The sequence below is a fragment of the Drosophila simulans genome, chromosome 3R (genome assembly GCF_016746395.2).
Source record: "Drosophila simulans strain w501 chromosome 3R, Prin_Dsim_3.1, whole genome shotgun sequence".
NCBI classification, from domain to species: Eukaryota; Metazoa; Arthropoda; class Insecta; order Diptera; family Drosophilidae; genus Drosophila; species Drosophila simulans.
The window spans coordinates 25008218-25025940 of NC_052523.2; the positions used below are offsets into that span (position 1 = coordinate 25008218).

General features: G+C 47.5%; 1 protein-coding gene across 5 annotated transcripts in view; it reads left to right on the forward strand.

The window, feature by feature from the left end:
* LOC6729974 (serine/threonine-protein kinase Doa) overlaps nt 1-17723 on the forward strand; it is a 34615-nt gene that overhangs the window by 1527 nt on the left and 15365 nt on the right. For 2 of the 5 annotated variants that reach the window (XM_016177727.3, XM_016177716.3), the window contains exons 1-3: nt 2261-2377; nt 3595-5449; nt 11190-11388. In XM_016177727.3, the coding sequence (XP_016036750.1) occupies nt 3825-5449; nt 11190-11388 (1824 nt within the window). In that variant the 5' untranslated portion in view covers nt 2261-2377; nt 3595-3824. Of the gene's footprint in view, nt 1-116; nt 236-355; nt 452-2260; nt 2378-3594; nt 5450-11189; nt 11389-13237; nt 17700-17723 lie in introns of those variants that run through there. The other 3 variants (XM_016177719.3, XM_016177720.3, XM_016177717.3) reach the window with 3 other exon arrangements.

Here is a 17723-nt window from a genome sequence, read left to right on the forward strand (position 1 = left end):
ATATGTGCATGCATATATGCGCATATAGGCAGTAGTATATAGCCTATAGATAAATCTGATAGGTGTCCTATAGGTACCACAGACCCACTGACAATGTGTGTATACTACGTTTTCAGATGCCCAGAACACGGAGACTCCACCACTCAAGGGATCGCTCCTCGGCAGGCACACGAGACAAGCGCCGACGACACGATACTGCCGATCATTCGCCACCCCTAGCTGAGGCCCCATCGCCGTAAGTTCACCATCATGTTTGCATTCTCAGATTTTCCCATATTCTCGGGATTCTCTGCGAGCTATGTGAGGAACTACTCAGCTACCCATTGTACTCATGGTCTCCATTATTTCACTGCAGGCCGCGCATCACCAACACACATCACACAAGATCGGCGGCCAAGCGAAGGCGACACGAGCTCGATGCCAAGAAGGCCCAGATATCCAAGGAACCCACGTAAGTAACTCGCATGATTTGTCACTTGGCAAAACCTATTCTATCAGAGGGTCTAAAATAGATTCAAGCGAAGTTGACATCGCTGTGGAATCACATACCCTTCGGGTAAACTCTACAAGGCGTATCTTATAAAAGGAATTATAAAGGAATCAGTCCCTGTATAATAACTGCTTTTGAATTCCAAAGCGTTATTGTGGTCAAATATTCATCAGACGAAACGAAAAAACCCTGTCTGGTTACAAAAATCGATTGCGACATTCCCAACGCACCGAAAATATTTTAAGCTGTCAAGAGATTTGCTCTGCCTTTGTGACAGCATTCGAAAAGGAATACAAATTGTTCTTTATTGCGAAATTGATCGAGTCGATTCCATAACAGAGTATAGATCGTAATGTTTTTGAATGGGTATATCCCGATACCTCAGATTTGGCTGCAATAACCGTTTAACTAACGGTACCGTTTCTAATTTTTAATTTTATGCAACCGAAAAACATAAAAGCGGCCTTGGACAAGATGAAACCTTAAGATTGTTAGCTCTGAATTTACTTACCTATTTCGCACTTTTCTTGCATTTAGGAGTGTGACTTGCCTGAAAGTTAAAAAGACGGAGTGGCAAGACTTAACATCTGCCTCCACAACATCGACTGAATAAACAAACTTCCCTGGTGTGAAACCTTTCGAAAAGTCTCGGCTCAGTCTCGTCCACGTAAACTGGCTCTGCCTACTGCACCACGGGTATTTCCCGCAGCTGTCGGAGATGTGGCAACCAAAGTGTCCTGCCCACGCAACGCTCCGCGCTCCTTGGGACTCGCTTTCTTTGAATGGCTTGTAAACGGTCGTGTCTTTAATGGCGCATGGCTCCATAAAGAAGTGCCGCTCGGGCAGCAGGAGCAGCCAGAGAGACAAATTAACATTTGGCCATATATGGCAAGTAAAATCTGCGCTGGTTCCTGCCAGCTAAGAGTCATCCTCTTCAGTCGGCTTACTGTAAATTAATGCGGACTCAGCGATTTCTTTGTGCTGACCCCCTTCGGGAGGCCGGTGAACGTGGGCGTTGGGTCTCCACCAGATCTGGCGGATCCTGGCGCGTTGTCCGCTGCATTTCCTCGCCTTAATTTATGCGCCTGCGTATTTAAAGCGTATTTGCATATTACTCAAAACAACGGATAACTTGAGGCGCGACGTTGTCGCATTTATTATTGTTTAATACACTTGGCGTGGCCTTTTTAGGTAGTTGCAGCAAGAGCATCTTGGGGAGTTGGCTTAATCAGAGTCGCATTTCGCAATTTATACGCCACTAGCAGCGACCGCTTTCTTTGTCGATAAAGTGACGTTTTCATGCCCGCCAGGGTGCTGCCGTTGCTGTCATTGTTTATTAACCTTTTGCATTTGCCATAAAACACGCTGGCTAAGTGTTCATGAACCACAGCAGCGGCAGATTAATCGACCTGTCCCGGCTCATTACTCAAATGTTGGTGACATCTTGCAACGCGGAAGTGGCCGAAAAACGCAGCCCAAATATGAAAATCAAACGCATCGATAAGGAGTACTATTCTCAAATGTGTATTGCCCGCGTTTCCGCCATGCTCTTGTTTTATTGTCGATCATTTTCGATTTCAATCATTTTTTATTTAAATTACAAGCCATCAATTGGGTGCACGCATGGTGCGGCGAATTCGCCGCTGCCTCGACTGCGTCTCGATCGTCTGTCTGTAAGCTGGTAAACTGGAAATGCGAGCAGCGAAGTCGAGCGGTAGAGGCGGCAGCGCCGGAGGCAGCGGCGGTACAACCGACACTTGTTCGCTACCAACTTGTCGCTCGGCTGCTCAGTCGCAACGACAACTCGAAAGCGAATGGAGGTGCTGGCTTCTTCGCTCGTCGCCGTCGCCGCCGTGCAACCGCCACCAAGTGTTTTTTGAGAGAAATGTATAAGCAGCTCTATATTGTTTATAATTTTTAACAAAATGCAGTGTGTGCTTCTGAAGCACTGAAGCTCCCCGTGTGATTTTCGCGAATTGTTTATGCATCCTGGCAAAAAATAATAACTCGCGCGCCTACGGAATTTCAAATCAGCTCGAAAACACCCCCTCAATTATTCCAAGAAGTTTCAATGCTGTGCATACAGAGCTTTAGAGGACAGAAGAAAATCAGTGGCCAGTGGGAACAAACTTTAGCCAACACGCGTTAACTAAGCCAAGATAAGATAACTACGACTACGACTGCGACGATGACGCCTACGACTTATCAAAGACGGGTTGCACCGAACTGAACGGATGACTTGGAGGAACCGGACGTGCCGATAGTGCTTTTATTGGGCAAGGGATTTCGCATTTATTTCCGATTCCATTACTCATAGCGTCACAACCAGTTGCCGTTCGTCGGCTGCTGCCTGCTGTTGACCCGCTTGGCTGTTTGGCTGTTTGACTGTTTGGCCGATCGGGGGCCCAAGACTTGCGTTTCCTTTTGCGAATCAGGTTAAAAAAAGTAAAAATTGTGAAAACTGGTCGGCGGAGGACCTGTTCGCAGCCGGGTCTTTGAGCTCGGCGCATGCGCAGACACTTTCTACCAACTACGAACAACGTGTATTTGGCTCGTTCAGCAAATTGCATAAAGCCTTAACTGGTTGGGATTTGGGGGTCTTATCAATGAACTTGCCAGTGGCCGGTAGCCCCTGACTGGTAGCTAGTAGCTGGGGACCAATTGGATTTGCCATAGGCTAAATCGCAGTCAAGGTTCAGGGTTATTTTAGTGGCTAATTCAATTGTGGCCCTCGCCGTGCTGACAGGCCAAAAGTGGCTGGCTAAAACAAAAACGAAATGCGGCCAGCAAGAAGTCGCACAAATGCAGGGGGTTTTCTGGGCGATGGATACTGCCGTTGGGGTAGCCCACTCATAAGCCATCGAGAACGTGTTAATTACACGCGTTTCGACCAGCCATATCAGGAGCAGAAGCAACAACAGCAGCCAGCAGCAGCAGACAATAGAAAAGTGTTCGATAAATTATTGAAACTAAAGGCTGGGCCAAGGTGTTCCATGAAATCTGGCTGACTGGTAGCCGCAGCTTACGTAGTAGTCCGTTCGCGACAGCCAAGTGTGTGCACAGCATTGGAAATTAATGCTATAAAATTCTCAAAATTCAAACAGCCAGCTATATACAAATGATAACGATAAAGCTAAAGATAAGCGATCTTCCAAGTGCACGCGTTTAAAGTAAACGTTCAGCGGTTTAAATTTCAACGCCAATTCTAAACGAGACCACTTGCAACAACAAGGAAACAACAGCATTGCCCCGCAGCAACATCAGCAATTACGAATAATTAACCAACGAGCGAGTCTATTTAACAACGAAATAAAAATCATAAAAAGCTAACAAAATGCCAGTCGTTGGTCAACAATATGGAAATGGTTTTCGGCCATACAGCTCCTTTCGAGTGCCGCGCGGCAGTTGTGGCTACGGCAACAACACCAGCGGTAGCAGCAGCAACAACAACCCCAGCAGCAACATGAGCAACAGTGTCCAAATGGGAGCAGCAGCTGCCCAACCCCTGAGCAGCAACGGAGCCAACAGATCGATGGTGAAATCGATGCCGGGCAGAAACAACAACCAGGCAGCTGGCTCCTCCTCCACATCCACAGCCTCGTCGACTTCCTCGATCCATCAGCAGGGTGTTGTGACGAGTGGCAATTTTGTACGCCAGCAGCCCTGGCGGAGCAGTTACTGCAGCAGCAACCGCCACAAGTTGCAGACCGAACAGCATCCCCACTATCAGCAGCAGAGACTGGTGAGCGGTGGCAGCGTGAAGCCACTGACGCCCAAGCTGATCCGTCGCATCGAGAGCACCTGCTCCACTGCAGCGCCCACACGCCATTGCAAGGCGAGGGCGCCATTACCGCCCACTCAGGCTGCCCGCCCGGTGACCACGCCCAGCACTGCCAGGAAACAGTATCAGCCAGCGGGCTCAGTATCATCACAGCAACCGATGGGAACCCCCACCAGCCAGAAGCGCACGTACCAGGCGGGACGAATGGCAGCCAAGGAGAACTGCCCAGCTCGTGTGGGTCAGCGCTCCACCAAGAACTATCCGGCACCGCAGCCACCATTGCCACCGCGGAGGCAGGCTGCTACCAATGATCTCACCAATGGAGGAGGAGCCGGAAAGGCCACTCCTTTGGCCCAGCGTCGCCAGCTGCCGGCCACGCCCAAGCTGAGCCTTAAGCAGCGCAGCAACGGGTGCACCCACAACGGAGAGGGAGCTGGTTCCTCGACGGGATCCAGTGATTCGCACGACTCTCCGCGCCTTAAGAAGGCCTTCTCGAATAAGTTCCCGCAGGGATTGCCCTTTGAGGAGGAGTTTTACGGACGCAATCGCTCCTACTCGCAGTCGTCCAGCAACTACAGTTTCTACAGTTCCGTGGGTGCGCCCACAACGCCTCATGATGAAGATGATGTTGGAGATATGGATGAAAAAGTCCATCGTGTTCGCTGTGACGACGATGATGAGTTCCAGCGCAAACCGTCCACTGATGAGTCTCTCTATGTGGACTTCTCGAAACTAGTGCAGACCCACCAGCAACGGCAGTACGTGCCCGCCAGCTCCTGGATAAGGGCCTCTCCAGATGAATGCGAATTGCTCCGAAACAAGCAAACTAGTCAGCTAACACCTGCCCAGCAGAGGAGGAAGAACAGCAAGTACGCACGCTCAATGCACGAGTATCTGTACAGCGATGACTCCGGACAGGCCAGGACCAAGCATCGGTTGTCCGTGGTCGATGAGCCCGAGGATGGATACTACAGCTATGCGGCTGGAACCCCGGATCCGCTGCCCTCGCCGCCGCCCACACCCCGAACGGACATCTATGTGGCCGCTGCTTCGTGGGCACCCAAGCCGCTCTACCCCGACCGCGTGCTGTTGCCACAAGCGGATGGCAACAACAATCACCAGAAGCAACAGCCGCGTCGACGGTCCGAGCACTTGGGGTCCACGACGTGTGAGTATAAGTGAGTGTCTCTTCAGCATGCGGAAACTCGAATCAGAAAACTGGAGCTAGCCTTGAGTGGCGGCACAGCTTGCTGACTAAGCGTTCTGTCCGCACTTCATTTAAAGCCACCGAGCACCTCCTCCTCGCACTGCTCTTTGTTTCATCTCCATCTTGAGCTCAACCCAACTCAATCTCGTTCTCGATGATGTTTGTTTTCTGTTTTTATTTTGATTTTTTTTTCTGTATATATCTATATGTTTGTTATTGTTGGCGTTGTGCCGCTACGATTCGGTTCAAGATCTCCCCGCCAAATTTGGTCAAGCACACCGCCCCTACTTATGAGCTGAGCCGCCAGTTGCGGTGTCCAAATGGCGAGCTCCGTCCAGCTCATTAGGCAACCTAAGCGCCGGGCCGGGCCAACTGCAAAGCTTTTAGCGTTCTACCCTCAAGTATGGGACACACTTTATTTGGTTGAGCGCCTCACTCTCAACCCTTTTTTCGTCGTTTTGTTGACTTAGGGGGCCCAAGAGTTCCGACCTGGTTGTTGGCCACTTTTCCGCGTTATATGATTGCGTTGTGCCCATCCGAAACAGCAGCTGATGTCCAGATTCCAATGAAATCCAAGCTCTCATCAATTAACACGTTTAGGGAACTAATTTAATGCGAATCTATGACGTTTCAGTCAGTCGTTCATTTGAGAAGATCGAATTTAGTTTAAACTTATTCAACTGTATTTAATAGGTTTTTATTCAGCTAGCAATTAGCAAAACAAATCAGTTCATACTGCTACTAAGACACATATTTATTTGAGTAAAGTAGCTGAACGTAGGTAAACTAAGCTTTAACGACTGGCTGTTGAAGTTCTTCCTTTTTGAATTCCTGATGACATAATTGCCGCAAATGGCTTTTCCTGCTGAAATATTTTTAGGCAATTATGTCAGCAGCTGGCCAAATGGAATCCTCCCTTTGTCATTGTAGGTCTCCGCACCCTGGGACTCTTGATTCGAAAGGGAGCTCCCCCAAGATCTTGTCGAAACCTTTTTAATTTGGCTTTTCGTTTTGTGTATTCTGGGCTTCTGTTTCTTGCTCGGGTTCATTTATCTGACGTTTATCACGATCGGAACAAACCGGACCTGTCTCCGCAGACCCATATACGATCGCAATCGATGCTGCTACCGCCGGCGGCTGGGGTAGCCAACTAAAGCTTGACAACAAAGCTTAGATCTTGAGCGTACAGTTCTCGATCGATTTCCGACAGCGCAAGGCAGGCCTAATCGAAAAAAAAATAACGCCAACGATCTGAAAACAAAAGTGAATAATGGATGCAACTCTCAGCGCCGATTGAAATGTTTGTTTTTGTTTTGTATTTTTAATGTTTTTTATTGACTTCCTATAAAGAGTCAGACGAAAGGTGATTGACTACGCACCGCAAAAACAAATACAAATAACAAAAACTCGCACCCCAACAATGCAGTATGGGGAGATCTTCTAGACTCGATTTAAATTGCACACAAATTTCCATCGCTTCCTTTTTCGCAGCGACTGTGTGTGTGTGTAAGTTTGCGAGCGGGCCGAAAGCAGGGGGATATTTGGCATATTTAATTTGGCTTGTTGCTGAATTCGCTTAACTGTTGTTTGTTTTTGTTAACAGTAATGGCCGGCTCGGTCCGTTCGAGACTGATGGATGGGGTTACTCCGAGGAAAAGGCGGCAGCGGCGATCTCAGTGCAAAATTTCATTACGTTCATTGAACCGGGCGATCTCTCCCTCTTTGCCAACAGATTGAACTGACTCAGACCCAGACCCCGACACTGGCTGCCTGCTTGAACCCGCCCGACATGGCACTTCCTCGTCCAGTGGAGCTCTGCTCCTCCTCTTTAACTGACGCACAAAGGCCTGTCCATTGCTTGCATTCCCCATCTCACTTACTGCCCGAAGTGCCAATTGATGTCCGCTGTTTGCGCAGACGCAACCAGTGACCTTGCAATTGGCCAACGTCACCTCGACACTTGGCCCTCGGCCTGCCGGCTCCTCCATGCCCTCGATCCGAGATCTGCCACCCAAATGGATTTGCATAATCCCGCAGCTGTGTTTGGGCTGCTAACATACTTGGCCTCTTACTCATTCTTTGCTTATAATATTTCTGCTTTTCATCAGTTATACTCGGCAATACTCGTAACGGCACTTCTTTTGTCATTTAAGGCTCGCGACAGTCATTTGCATTTCACCCAGTGGTCGAAACCCCCTACTTTTGCCCTCTTGGTAGCTTTTAGACTCTGGGGACAGGCCGAAAATTCCGGTTTCTCATTATGTTTCATTTGTGGACAGAGATATAGTACTGGCTTCTGCTTTAATCAATGAGCAGCCAAACGAAACCAGATATACGCCATATATATATTTAATGATATTCAAGTTCTGCTGACCAGGGATGGAGTTGAAGTGTCACGTCGATAAATAGGAAGAAAAGATAGATGGGTATTTAAACATGCCAAATTAATGAATTTTAAATCACAATTATTCCATATAGGGAGTCGACTTTAAGTGACGGATAAATTGAGCTTTAATATGGGAGTTTTCTGTTTGCGGAAGTGTCGACAGAAAATTGTTATACGTAGGCATAAAACACGAAAGATTTGAGCTGTGCAACCTTAAAGTCATCAATACCAAGCATTAAATAGTTCACGAACCAAGAAAGTTCGCCTTGGTCTATTGACATAAACATGTGCCATAAGTCTTCGGTTTATTGATCCGAGTTGTTGAAATTGTTTTGGAAATGTTTTGATTTTATCTCATCTGATGAACTGTCTATCACAAAGTTGAATATTTATTGAGCTGGCCTGCCATAAATAGTTCACGAACCATGATGGCAAACCTTGAACCATCCCTAGCATTTCTTGGTCTATTCAACTGCTTTCGGGTATTTTGTGTGTGTAAGCGCATAAAGCCAAAATGACGCATAACTTCTGCAGTTCATTGGAAGCGGGTATTGGAATCCAATTGTTAACGCTTTTTTATTATATTTATATTTGTACAATTTGTTTGAGCGCAGGAGGGGGCGGAGGGCAGATCGCATATGTGCGCTACGTTTTGCTTAATGTATTTATGGCATTTTCAGGGTCAGCACAAAAAATAAGCTAAATACAACAAAACGAAGAAAAATCTCTCGAGCCGCAACAAATGTTTGTCGGCGGTTGGCGGTGCAGGCAGCTCTGGTTGGTGGGTTTAAAGTGTCTCAGCTGCTCTATGTAAATCATGACAAAAAAACTGGTTTTCGAATGATTAATTTCATAATTCAATAACACGGCTGGTTTATAAGAAACTATTTTCATGAGGTTTTTATTCTCGTTCTCGGAATGGCAGCGAGTTGCAGACTTCCACTCGCAGTGGGTTATTGTTCTTAGCGGATTTCGTTTCGGCTAATCTTGCCGACTGAATCTAAATGCTAATTGTTGTCGCAGATTCTTTATCATGGAAGTGGTAAGGAGTACATGATTCGTACAAATTGTTGGCCATTAAGGAAGTTGGCCAAGACAATGGTGTTTAATCGTAGTCAATTGCGGTATTCATTGCGTGAATGGGTGATTTTTTTTACTTGCGAACATGCAAACAAATCCAAGTTGGCAGAAAGAATCGGTCAAGGTCGTCACAATCACTCCAGGAACTGGTGTCCACATGTTGGGAATGATAAGGCCACAAATGGGATTGGCCTGGCCATAAAACTGTTGCCTCATCTGTGTGCCTGCGAAAAGTCGAGGCCAACAGAGAAAAATAACAATATATAGAACCCCCGATGTGTCTGAGCTGGCAAAATCCTCAAGGGCGCTGAATGAGGAACTCTATAAATATGGGCGCGATTGTTCAATTACCTCAATTACCTCCATCCTTGAAATAATCAGCAATTCCCGTTGAAGTTCTTTAAAGTGTGAATAGCCTTTTGTAACCCCTTCAGGCCAAGCAACTTCGTTTCAGTTCTCCTAATCATATCTTATCTCGATTCCCACAGGCTGTCATAACTTATTGGCACGCCGGGCAATATATCGGTCGAATTCCGACGATTACCCGCAGATCAACCCCTAAGATACCCAGTTTTAGAGCTTGTCTACCACAATGCCATATTTTAAATAACTATTTCCCAAGATATCTTATCTTGCGGCCGCCCATATCAGAGCTTTCCCCGTTTGACAACCACCAAACCCTTTGTTTACATCTACCTTAAGCATGTTTATGGTAGTCCCGTTGAACCCATTACTCGTGTTCTTTTAGGTCAGCGATAATATTTTACGAGGCCTTTTATTAGTCAAGCTTTCGACCTGTTCGACTGCCTTGAGTGAAATATTAAGCCAATTACCTTACACAACGCCGATCTGAAATGCTCCAGTCCAAATTGGGAATCTATTATGAACTTGCTTTGCCATTCGCTTCCTACCCTCCACTCTTTTGTTTCTCGAACTCGAAATCGGATTCTGAATCTGAATCTGAATCGGAATCAACGAATCATTAATATCCAATTACAGTTGGCCATAAAAGCTGGTCTAATTTGCACGCAGCGCGTCATTAATCATAAATCAAAATGCCGAAAGAGCTGGGCTACCATGGAGCTGTATTCCTTTTATTAACTGCCGCGAGGCCGTAAGCGGCTTTTCCGCGACAGACGCCAGTCAGAGATCACAGATCTCAGATAGGTTCAATTCAGTTCGTTTCTTGGCCAAGAGTCTTTCCAGCCTACGGATCTATCCATCCCAGCTGTACACAGAGCGTGTGCGCTCAAGTAGTTTTCTTGGCGGTTGCGCAGGCGTTGAGCATTTGTCATATGCGATACCACCACACTATGCTATATACGTATGGATGCAGGTCGGAACTAACGAACGAACGAATCGTACTTGTAGCAGCCAAAGTCACTTTCAGCTTCAGTTCGGTTCTGTGTTTTTCATAATTTGTGCCCAAATTTAGACGCTTTTTGGGGGCCACGTGGGCGAGGAGCAGTGAGCGCGCAACCGACAAAAATTTTCGTAATCGCTCAATGAGAGCTGGTTTTGCCTTATTAGCATATGTGGCGGCTGGTTGACTTCTTGGATCTTGGATTTGGTAGTAGCTCGATAGGTCAGTTATCTCTCGGCAATCAGCTGATTCATGCCAAGATCGCTGCCCACCCGCACTTGTGCAGCTCGTCGTCAGTCTGGGCCCCCTGGCTTCTTGTCTTCTTGGGGTGGGTGTGGTGAGTGGATGTAACATGAGCATGAACATGAGCTCTGCCCGCCGAGCTACCGATGTTATTGACACAGTTTCTGGGCTCGATCGCCGAGTCTAGGGTGCTGTGTCGCTGGGTTCACTCAGAAACTGCCGATTGCCTCACATTGTGTCATTCCTCGAACCATGAAGTACTCTCAAAGGCATTTGGCCGACGGTAGAGGTGGGCCGCTGCCAGCCAGATAGCCAACAGTAACAGTACCAGCTGAGGTAGCCATCCGGCCGAGTTGATTAACTTGATTGGTAACGCAAAACCGATTCGCCAACACACGTCTCGCACTGGCTTGCCGGCTGCCTGGCTTAAGAATCCGGCGGCAAGGCGAGCGTGGAGCGGCTTACTCGCTAAGTAGCTGAGAATCTGAGTGGCTGGCTGGCTGGGTAGCTAAGTAGCTTTCCATGTTGTCCACGCGGCTGGGCGTTGCTCCAAGGACGGCCATTCATCTGCTGTCGCCGGGTGGTTGGTTAGGTAATACCTCACGAGATCGAACTAACCGGACACCTTTCTTTTTGCAGTTTCGATGACAGCATCTCTTCCCGCCGACGCAAGGAGCGTTCGAAGCGTTCGCACCGCAAGTCGCCCGCCGCCAGTCGCCGGCAGCACAAGTACCGCTACAGGGACGAGACGTCCCACTCGAGCTCCCGCCGGCGGCACCGTGATCGCGCCAAGGACGAGCGCGACAGCGGACGCAACAACCGCCAGTCGCAGGCTAAGGTAAAAACTTTTTATTTTATACACACCACAAGTAGCAAACAAGTGAAAATTGTAGGCAGGGCAACGAAAAAAAAGGAAAACCCAAAGAAAATTCACAAACTGAAAACGAAAGCTAAAAGCAAAACAAAATGTTAAAAGAACAAACTAGGCGGACAGATAGATAATACGAACACATCGGACCGATCTCATTTAACCACCACCTGCGTTTCCCAATCCTTGTGCTGCATTGCCAAGAGCTGCGCCGTCCGTCTGATCAGTGCTAGAAGATCGCTTCCATCGACTCCCCCATCATGCTGTTCTTCAAGCGGTATCTTGAGAAGTCCCAGCAGGTGGCCGATCACTTCGAGAGCTCCCAGATTCCGTGCTACATCAAGATGCGTGATCTGCCGGCGCCACCGGTCGTGGATCACTGTCGCGATCTGATCCTGTCCAGCTGTTCACTGCGTTTTATGCCGTACACGGATGATTGGATAGTCGTTGAGTACTTTGCCGATCACGACAGCGATTATCTAGTAAGCATGTATGTTGTGCTATCAATCGAACCCACCCACCTCCTTCCCCTTCTTCTCCTCCTCACTAACCTATCGTTCATTACTTTTGTGTGCGTCTTGCAGAACACCCGATTCTCGAGTGGATCGGTGAAGTGATCAGCGCGCTATCATGATCGTTCGCCGCTGCACTCGATCGCTCTCTACTTTCTTATCTATGCGGTGTTGAGTTGAGCTAAATTTGTCATTAGATGTGTCACATTGCTCTGGTTCTTGGTCTTCTGGTACAGTGATTACATGGGAAAGTCACTGTAATCAGTGCAACTGAGTATGGAAATGAATGTTTCAGGGCTTCAAGAGGCCGATCACTTGAGAGCTCGGTGAGTAGCAGTTGATAAGATAGTACTTGGAACAAAGTAACTTTGTTGGGCAAGGCCTTTAAACTGTGTCGAAATTCAGAAACTTAAATAGAGTATGGGGAAATTTGGATGTTACATAATTACAAATAACTATTGGTTTTGTTATTCAAGTGTAGGTTGGCAAAACCATTTGAAAACAGTAGCCACTTTAAATATAATAAAAATTTTAGGAGGTTATCATTTTTTAGAAGCTTAGTGCGGAAACGCTGTTTGAGCTGTATTCATCAGCAATAAAATGGTACTTAAATAGAGCAGTTAAGCGAAACCTTGGCAATATTCATGTGGAAATTAAGCAATTTCTATGCGATCTTCATGGCATCTCGCAGTATGAAAAACAGCTCTCAATTAAACGAGAACTTTATAGTTCCCATTCACTGTTGGTGGTTCTATATAGCTACCCCTGTGCCCAACACTCCCCGCTGTTCTAGTTATTTTCGTTCAATTGATCATTTGACATTAACTCGTTGACGGCGGCCAGAGTTTTCTTTGCTGCTCTGAGATGTGATGAGATATTGCTACTGCTGCTGCGGATGATGCGGACTGCTCCTCGCCAGCATTGCCAGTTGCCCATGTCGCCGCCAATTAAGTGGGCTGAGTAACTCGCATAGAATTCCCTCCGCGTCATCGTTCAGTCGCCAAGCCGCCAAGATTCAGTATTTTAAGCAGTTGGAGCAGCAGCTCATCATCCGGAATGGGGCGAATGGCTGTGGCCTGGAAACATATCTGGAGGAGGATGTTTCACCCGGCGACGGAGAGAGCGTGGCCATTACCCCCTGCCTGCTGCTAAAGCGGCAACGTAACCACTTTGATCTTGTGGCCCTCTGCGATATGCCCGTGGACAAGTACTCCGGCGACAATTGGATCATCGAGGAGTACTTTGTGGACCACAATGACGACTATCTAGTGAGTCACCGAATCACAGATTGTCGACGAATATCTTTCGTTTTCTCGTGTTGCATTGTCGGCCCTACTATTCTATAGAAACACATTTACTATATTCCAAATAGTATGGCAAAATAATATGTACAGTAATTGTAATCCCAACAAATTCCCTGCGATGTGTTAAACTAAAATTGTTAGTTATAATCTGTATATGTGATATATGTACACATGTCGATTCAAGTCAAATGGTCGTCCATATATTATTCGAATTTCTGCGAACACAAATGTTAAATCTTCTGGAAATTTTGGCATGATTTATTGGCAATGCTACTGCTTTGACCGCCGCTATATACACCGATCTTACACGGTGCCCACTCACTCTCTCTGTCTATATCCCCCCAAATACACACATGTTTATCGGCTCCCGAGAGCGACGCCTTGGGGATTCCTCTCCGCACTGTGCGCATGTTCCTCTAAAGCGCCCATGGCCCATGGCGCACAGCTGATGCTTCTTGCTCGGAGATGCGCGCGCAGCTTCATCCGGCGGAAAAGCATCTACTTGCCATTTGCTCCGTGGCCATTGGAAAATTATAAATACACGCGCCGCCGAAAGTCTGCGCTCTTCTCATCTGCGGCCAGTTTTCGGCTGAGAATTTTCAAATTCGAGGAAACCGAAACAGATTGAAATCTACGTTTGTTGGCTGTGTGTCGCCGCCACTGCTGCCATATAAACCATATAAACTACATATTGTCGTCGCTCCGTCTTCGTCGTGTAACGGTACGGGTACCACGGGGATCCCCCGCACACTCGCTGTCTCTCTCTATCCGGCCAGATCCGCCCGATCTCTATATCGATCGTCTCCTTTCGCGCACTTTGTTTATCGATATATATGTGTGTGTGTGTGCCTGTGTGGTGTGTGTGCGTTTCTTGTGTTTTTGAACCTTCCTTTTCTTTTTGTATTTGGCTGAGAAAAACCAAATAATCGAATAGAACAATAATTAGAGCTACATACGGGACGTATGTGCAATATAGAAACGCATTTCGGAACGATAGGATAGGTAGAACAATTGCTGGGCACCGTGACATAATCAAGCGCAAGAACAAAAAACAACCCAAAACTTAGAACATTTAAGTGTTTTAAAAATAAAACAGTAGCAGAGCGGCAAGAACAAAATTGTCGAAAGCGAAAAAACATCAAACAAAACACTGAGTGTTAAAAAAAGTGCGCGATATTCATCGGACTGTATTTGTTTAAACAAAACGCGATGCAAGATACCAGAGCCAAACTGTTTTATTGACCCCCCGCCAATGGTGGCGAGTGTATAATTCGGAATAATATCAAGTGGGATACCATCCAGCCTGATGAGCAGCTGTGAAACGTCCAAAACGCTGATTGTGAACTTTGCACTTCTCCACCAAGTTTGCAATTAGCGAGGCGAAAGATACTTTTAATAGAAATAGCGGATGGGGATGGAGGAGACTAATGCAACATTCACTCAATCGAATACACAGATAGAAATGAAGATAGTTTAAGATCATTTTGAAACTATGGAATGATATATATCTTCGAACCTTATTTCTTTGTAAACTATGTTACAAAGTTAAGGGTCAACAATTAATAACAGTTTAGTTACTATTGTGCTTAGATAATATGGTGAATATTTTTTCTGTGTACTCGGAGATGAAGGCGAAGAAGACAACGCAGCGGCCAAGCAAATCAAAACAAAAACTCAAAACTAACAAATGGAGCACACACGTGTGTGTCCGTTAGTGTGTGTGCCACATAGATACAAACTATCTATATGTGCGCCACAGATCGGCGGGATTATTCATCATGCTGCCACATCATCATCATGTTGATCTCCGCCGCTCCGGCGTCTCCTTCCGCTGCCCTCCACTTTCCGCTTAGCTGGCGTTTTCTAAAATTTTCGAAAGCTATTTTCGTAAGGCTTGCATTTATATTTAGTTGCCACAACAAACTTATAGCAAAAATCCAAGACACAAACTTGTACATGATTAAATTTTGGCCATATGATGATGCCAACCAAAATAAAAGTCAATTGGGGTGGAAAACTTTTCCCCCTTAGATTTTCCAACTCGAATGTGTGTGCTTTCGGTACAGTGAAAGCTGTGCCAGAGCTCAGCAAAGATCAGAAAATTAATGAAAACTCAAAGCGAATTAAAAAATCCAATCAGTCGAATGTAATTATCAGAGATCAGAGATGCATCTTCTAAATGAAAGCCGTCAGTTCAATTCGCATGGCTGACCGAGGTTTCACTGTACTGGCACTAGCGTCACACGTACTGTGTACTAGGTATAACGTCGTCCATTTGTTAAAAATAAAAACAGATTTCGAACCGAACGCAGAATGGCAGGGAAAGATGCCCAATGAACCCCACCGAGATATCACACATAGGCCAAAACGATCTCTCCAGGGATATTCACACATCGCAATAGATCTAGGGCAAGGTGCAGGTCTTTTGGCTAGAATCGCAAAGGGGTAGGGGGTTTGCTTTTTGATGAGGCGGCGCCGCGATCAATGAGCTCATTGCTTTTTACGATTTGTAATTTGTATATGCCTCTGCTCTATATACCAAAACAAATTGGGGGTGCTATACATGCTTGTACCCACATATATGTCGGATGTATATGGGCGCCAAAAAGAAACAGTCTTTGGTCGAACGGCGACCATTGATACAATTAGTAAGTCAAGTCGTCGGGCATTTGCCAAAATGCCAATGAGACATTGACATTGAGCGTGCGATCGATTGTTCCGATCCGATCTGATCCGAATAGAACCAATACGAAATAATCCGATGTTGCGCAGGTTTCCTTTGGGGCCAACATTGGCAGCCTCGCGAGTCTTGCCCAGCTAGTCGAACCCAACGCAATTCGAGAGAGCCGCCAGTGCAATATTAGATAATCGAGTAATTTTTCCCCTTGGGATCCAGAAAGAAAACTGACAATCAACCGGAGAGTTCACCACACCCCTTGGAATGTCCAACGAACTTAGCGAACTGATCGCCCTTGGCTGTCCAGACCTCGCGGCACAAAAGCCGCAGGGCGGTAGCACCCAGGTGGAGTTGATCCTCAACACTGAGCGCCGCCTGAGCATAAAGCAGATGACGGCCACGGATTTGGCCACTCTAAGGGCAACAGCAGCCGCGGAAGCGGAGGCCAGATCTCGAGCGCAAGCGGAGGCGGAAGCTCGAGCAATTGCCCAGGAACAGTTGCGCCAAGCCCGCGAGGCCGAGTCCAAGGCCAGAGCACGTGCTGCCCTCGAGGTGCAGGCCCAGCTGCAGCGGGTGATGGAGAGCGAGAAACGCAGGCAACAGGAAGAGGAGGAAAGGCGCAGCAGGCAACAAGCAGAGGAGGAGCAGGAGGATGATGAAGACGAGGATGAGGAAGAGGAACTGACCAAGGGTTCCCTTCCAACCAATTCAGGTCCAAGAGAACGCATTGCTTCGCTTCCCAGCAACATAGATGATGCCATGGAGATGCACCTTCTTAGCGTTTCGCAGCCGAAGGCCTCTTCCAAAGATGACTCACCGCCTAAGAAGAGTACCTCTCACATAGCGGACTCGATTGAGCTGCTGAGAATGCAGCGAGCTGCTCGGGATGCCCGTTCCCACAATCGCAGTCGAGAGCGGTCCATTTCCCCTGATCGTAATCGCGAAAGGAGCGCTGCTCCAGATCGCCTCCAGAGTTCTGCTAGCATGAGCAGTTTGGACTCGGCCAGTGCATCGGCATCCAGACAACCCAGCAAGGCCGGTAGTCGACGTGGTAGCACTACGAGTGCCACTGGTGTGGAGCCACCACTTATGGCAGCACCTCCACAGCCTACCAAATTTCCACTCACTAAGACGGTGTCAGCGCCCAACATGGACCGCCGGCGGAGCAGTCTGACATCGCTCTTCCCTGGGCCATCGCCATTGGTGGCACCCGAACCATCTCTGCACACCAATCCCGATCCAAGGGTTCAAGAACAAATTGAAGAGGATCGTCGTCGCCGGCGAATGGACGATGGTTACCGTGAGATACCCAGCGGAAAAATGGTGCATCGAACGAAGACACCGCCACCAGTGGGCACTAACCTTGGAGTAAGCCTCAAGCGGGTGACAGCGCCCAGTGGATCGATAACCATCAAGCCCAAGGAGTCGCCCATGCTGGGAGTCGTACTGCGTAGAGTGGAGAAGAAAACTGTACCGCAGAAGAGCATTCTGGACGACGATAAACCACTGTACCACTTCTCCATTGTGCGCAGCGACCACAAGGAACACGTGCCTGCTCAGAAACCAAAACCCAAGCCTGCTCCTCCAGCTGCTAAACCAAGTCCCGGTGGCATCCTCACTGGACCCCAAGTAATTCGAAACGCTCCCAAGCAACCTGTGCCCGCAAAGCCACAGCGTCCTATGCCCGGCGTTCCCATCACTATTACCAAGATCGAGGGCGACAAGATTATCATCATCAAGAAGATCATTGTGCCTAAGAACAGTAAGATACCGGAGCAGTATCTGCAGGTTGGTCGTCGTCGTGTTGGTGAT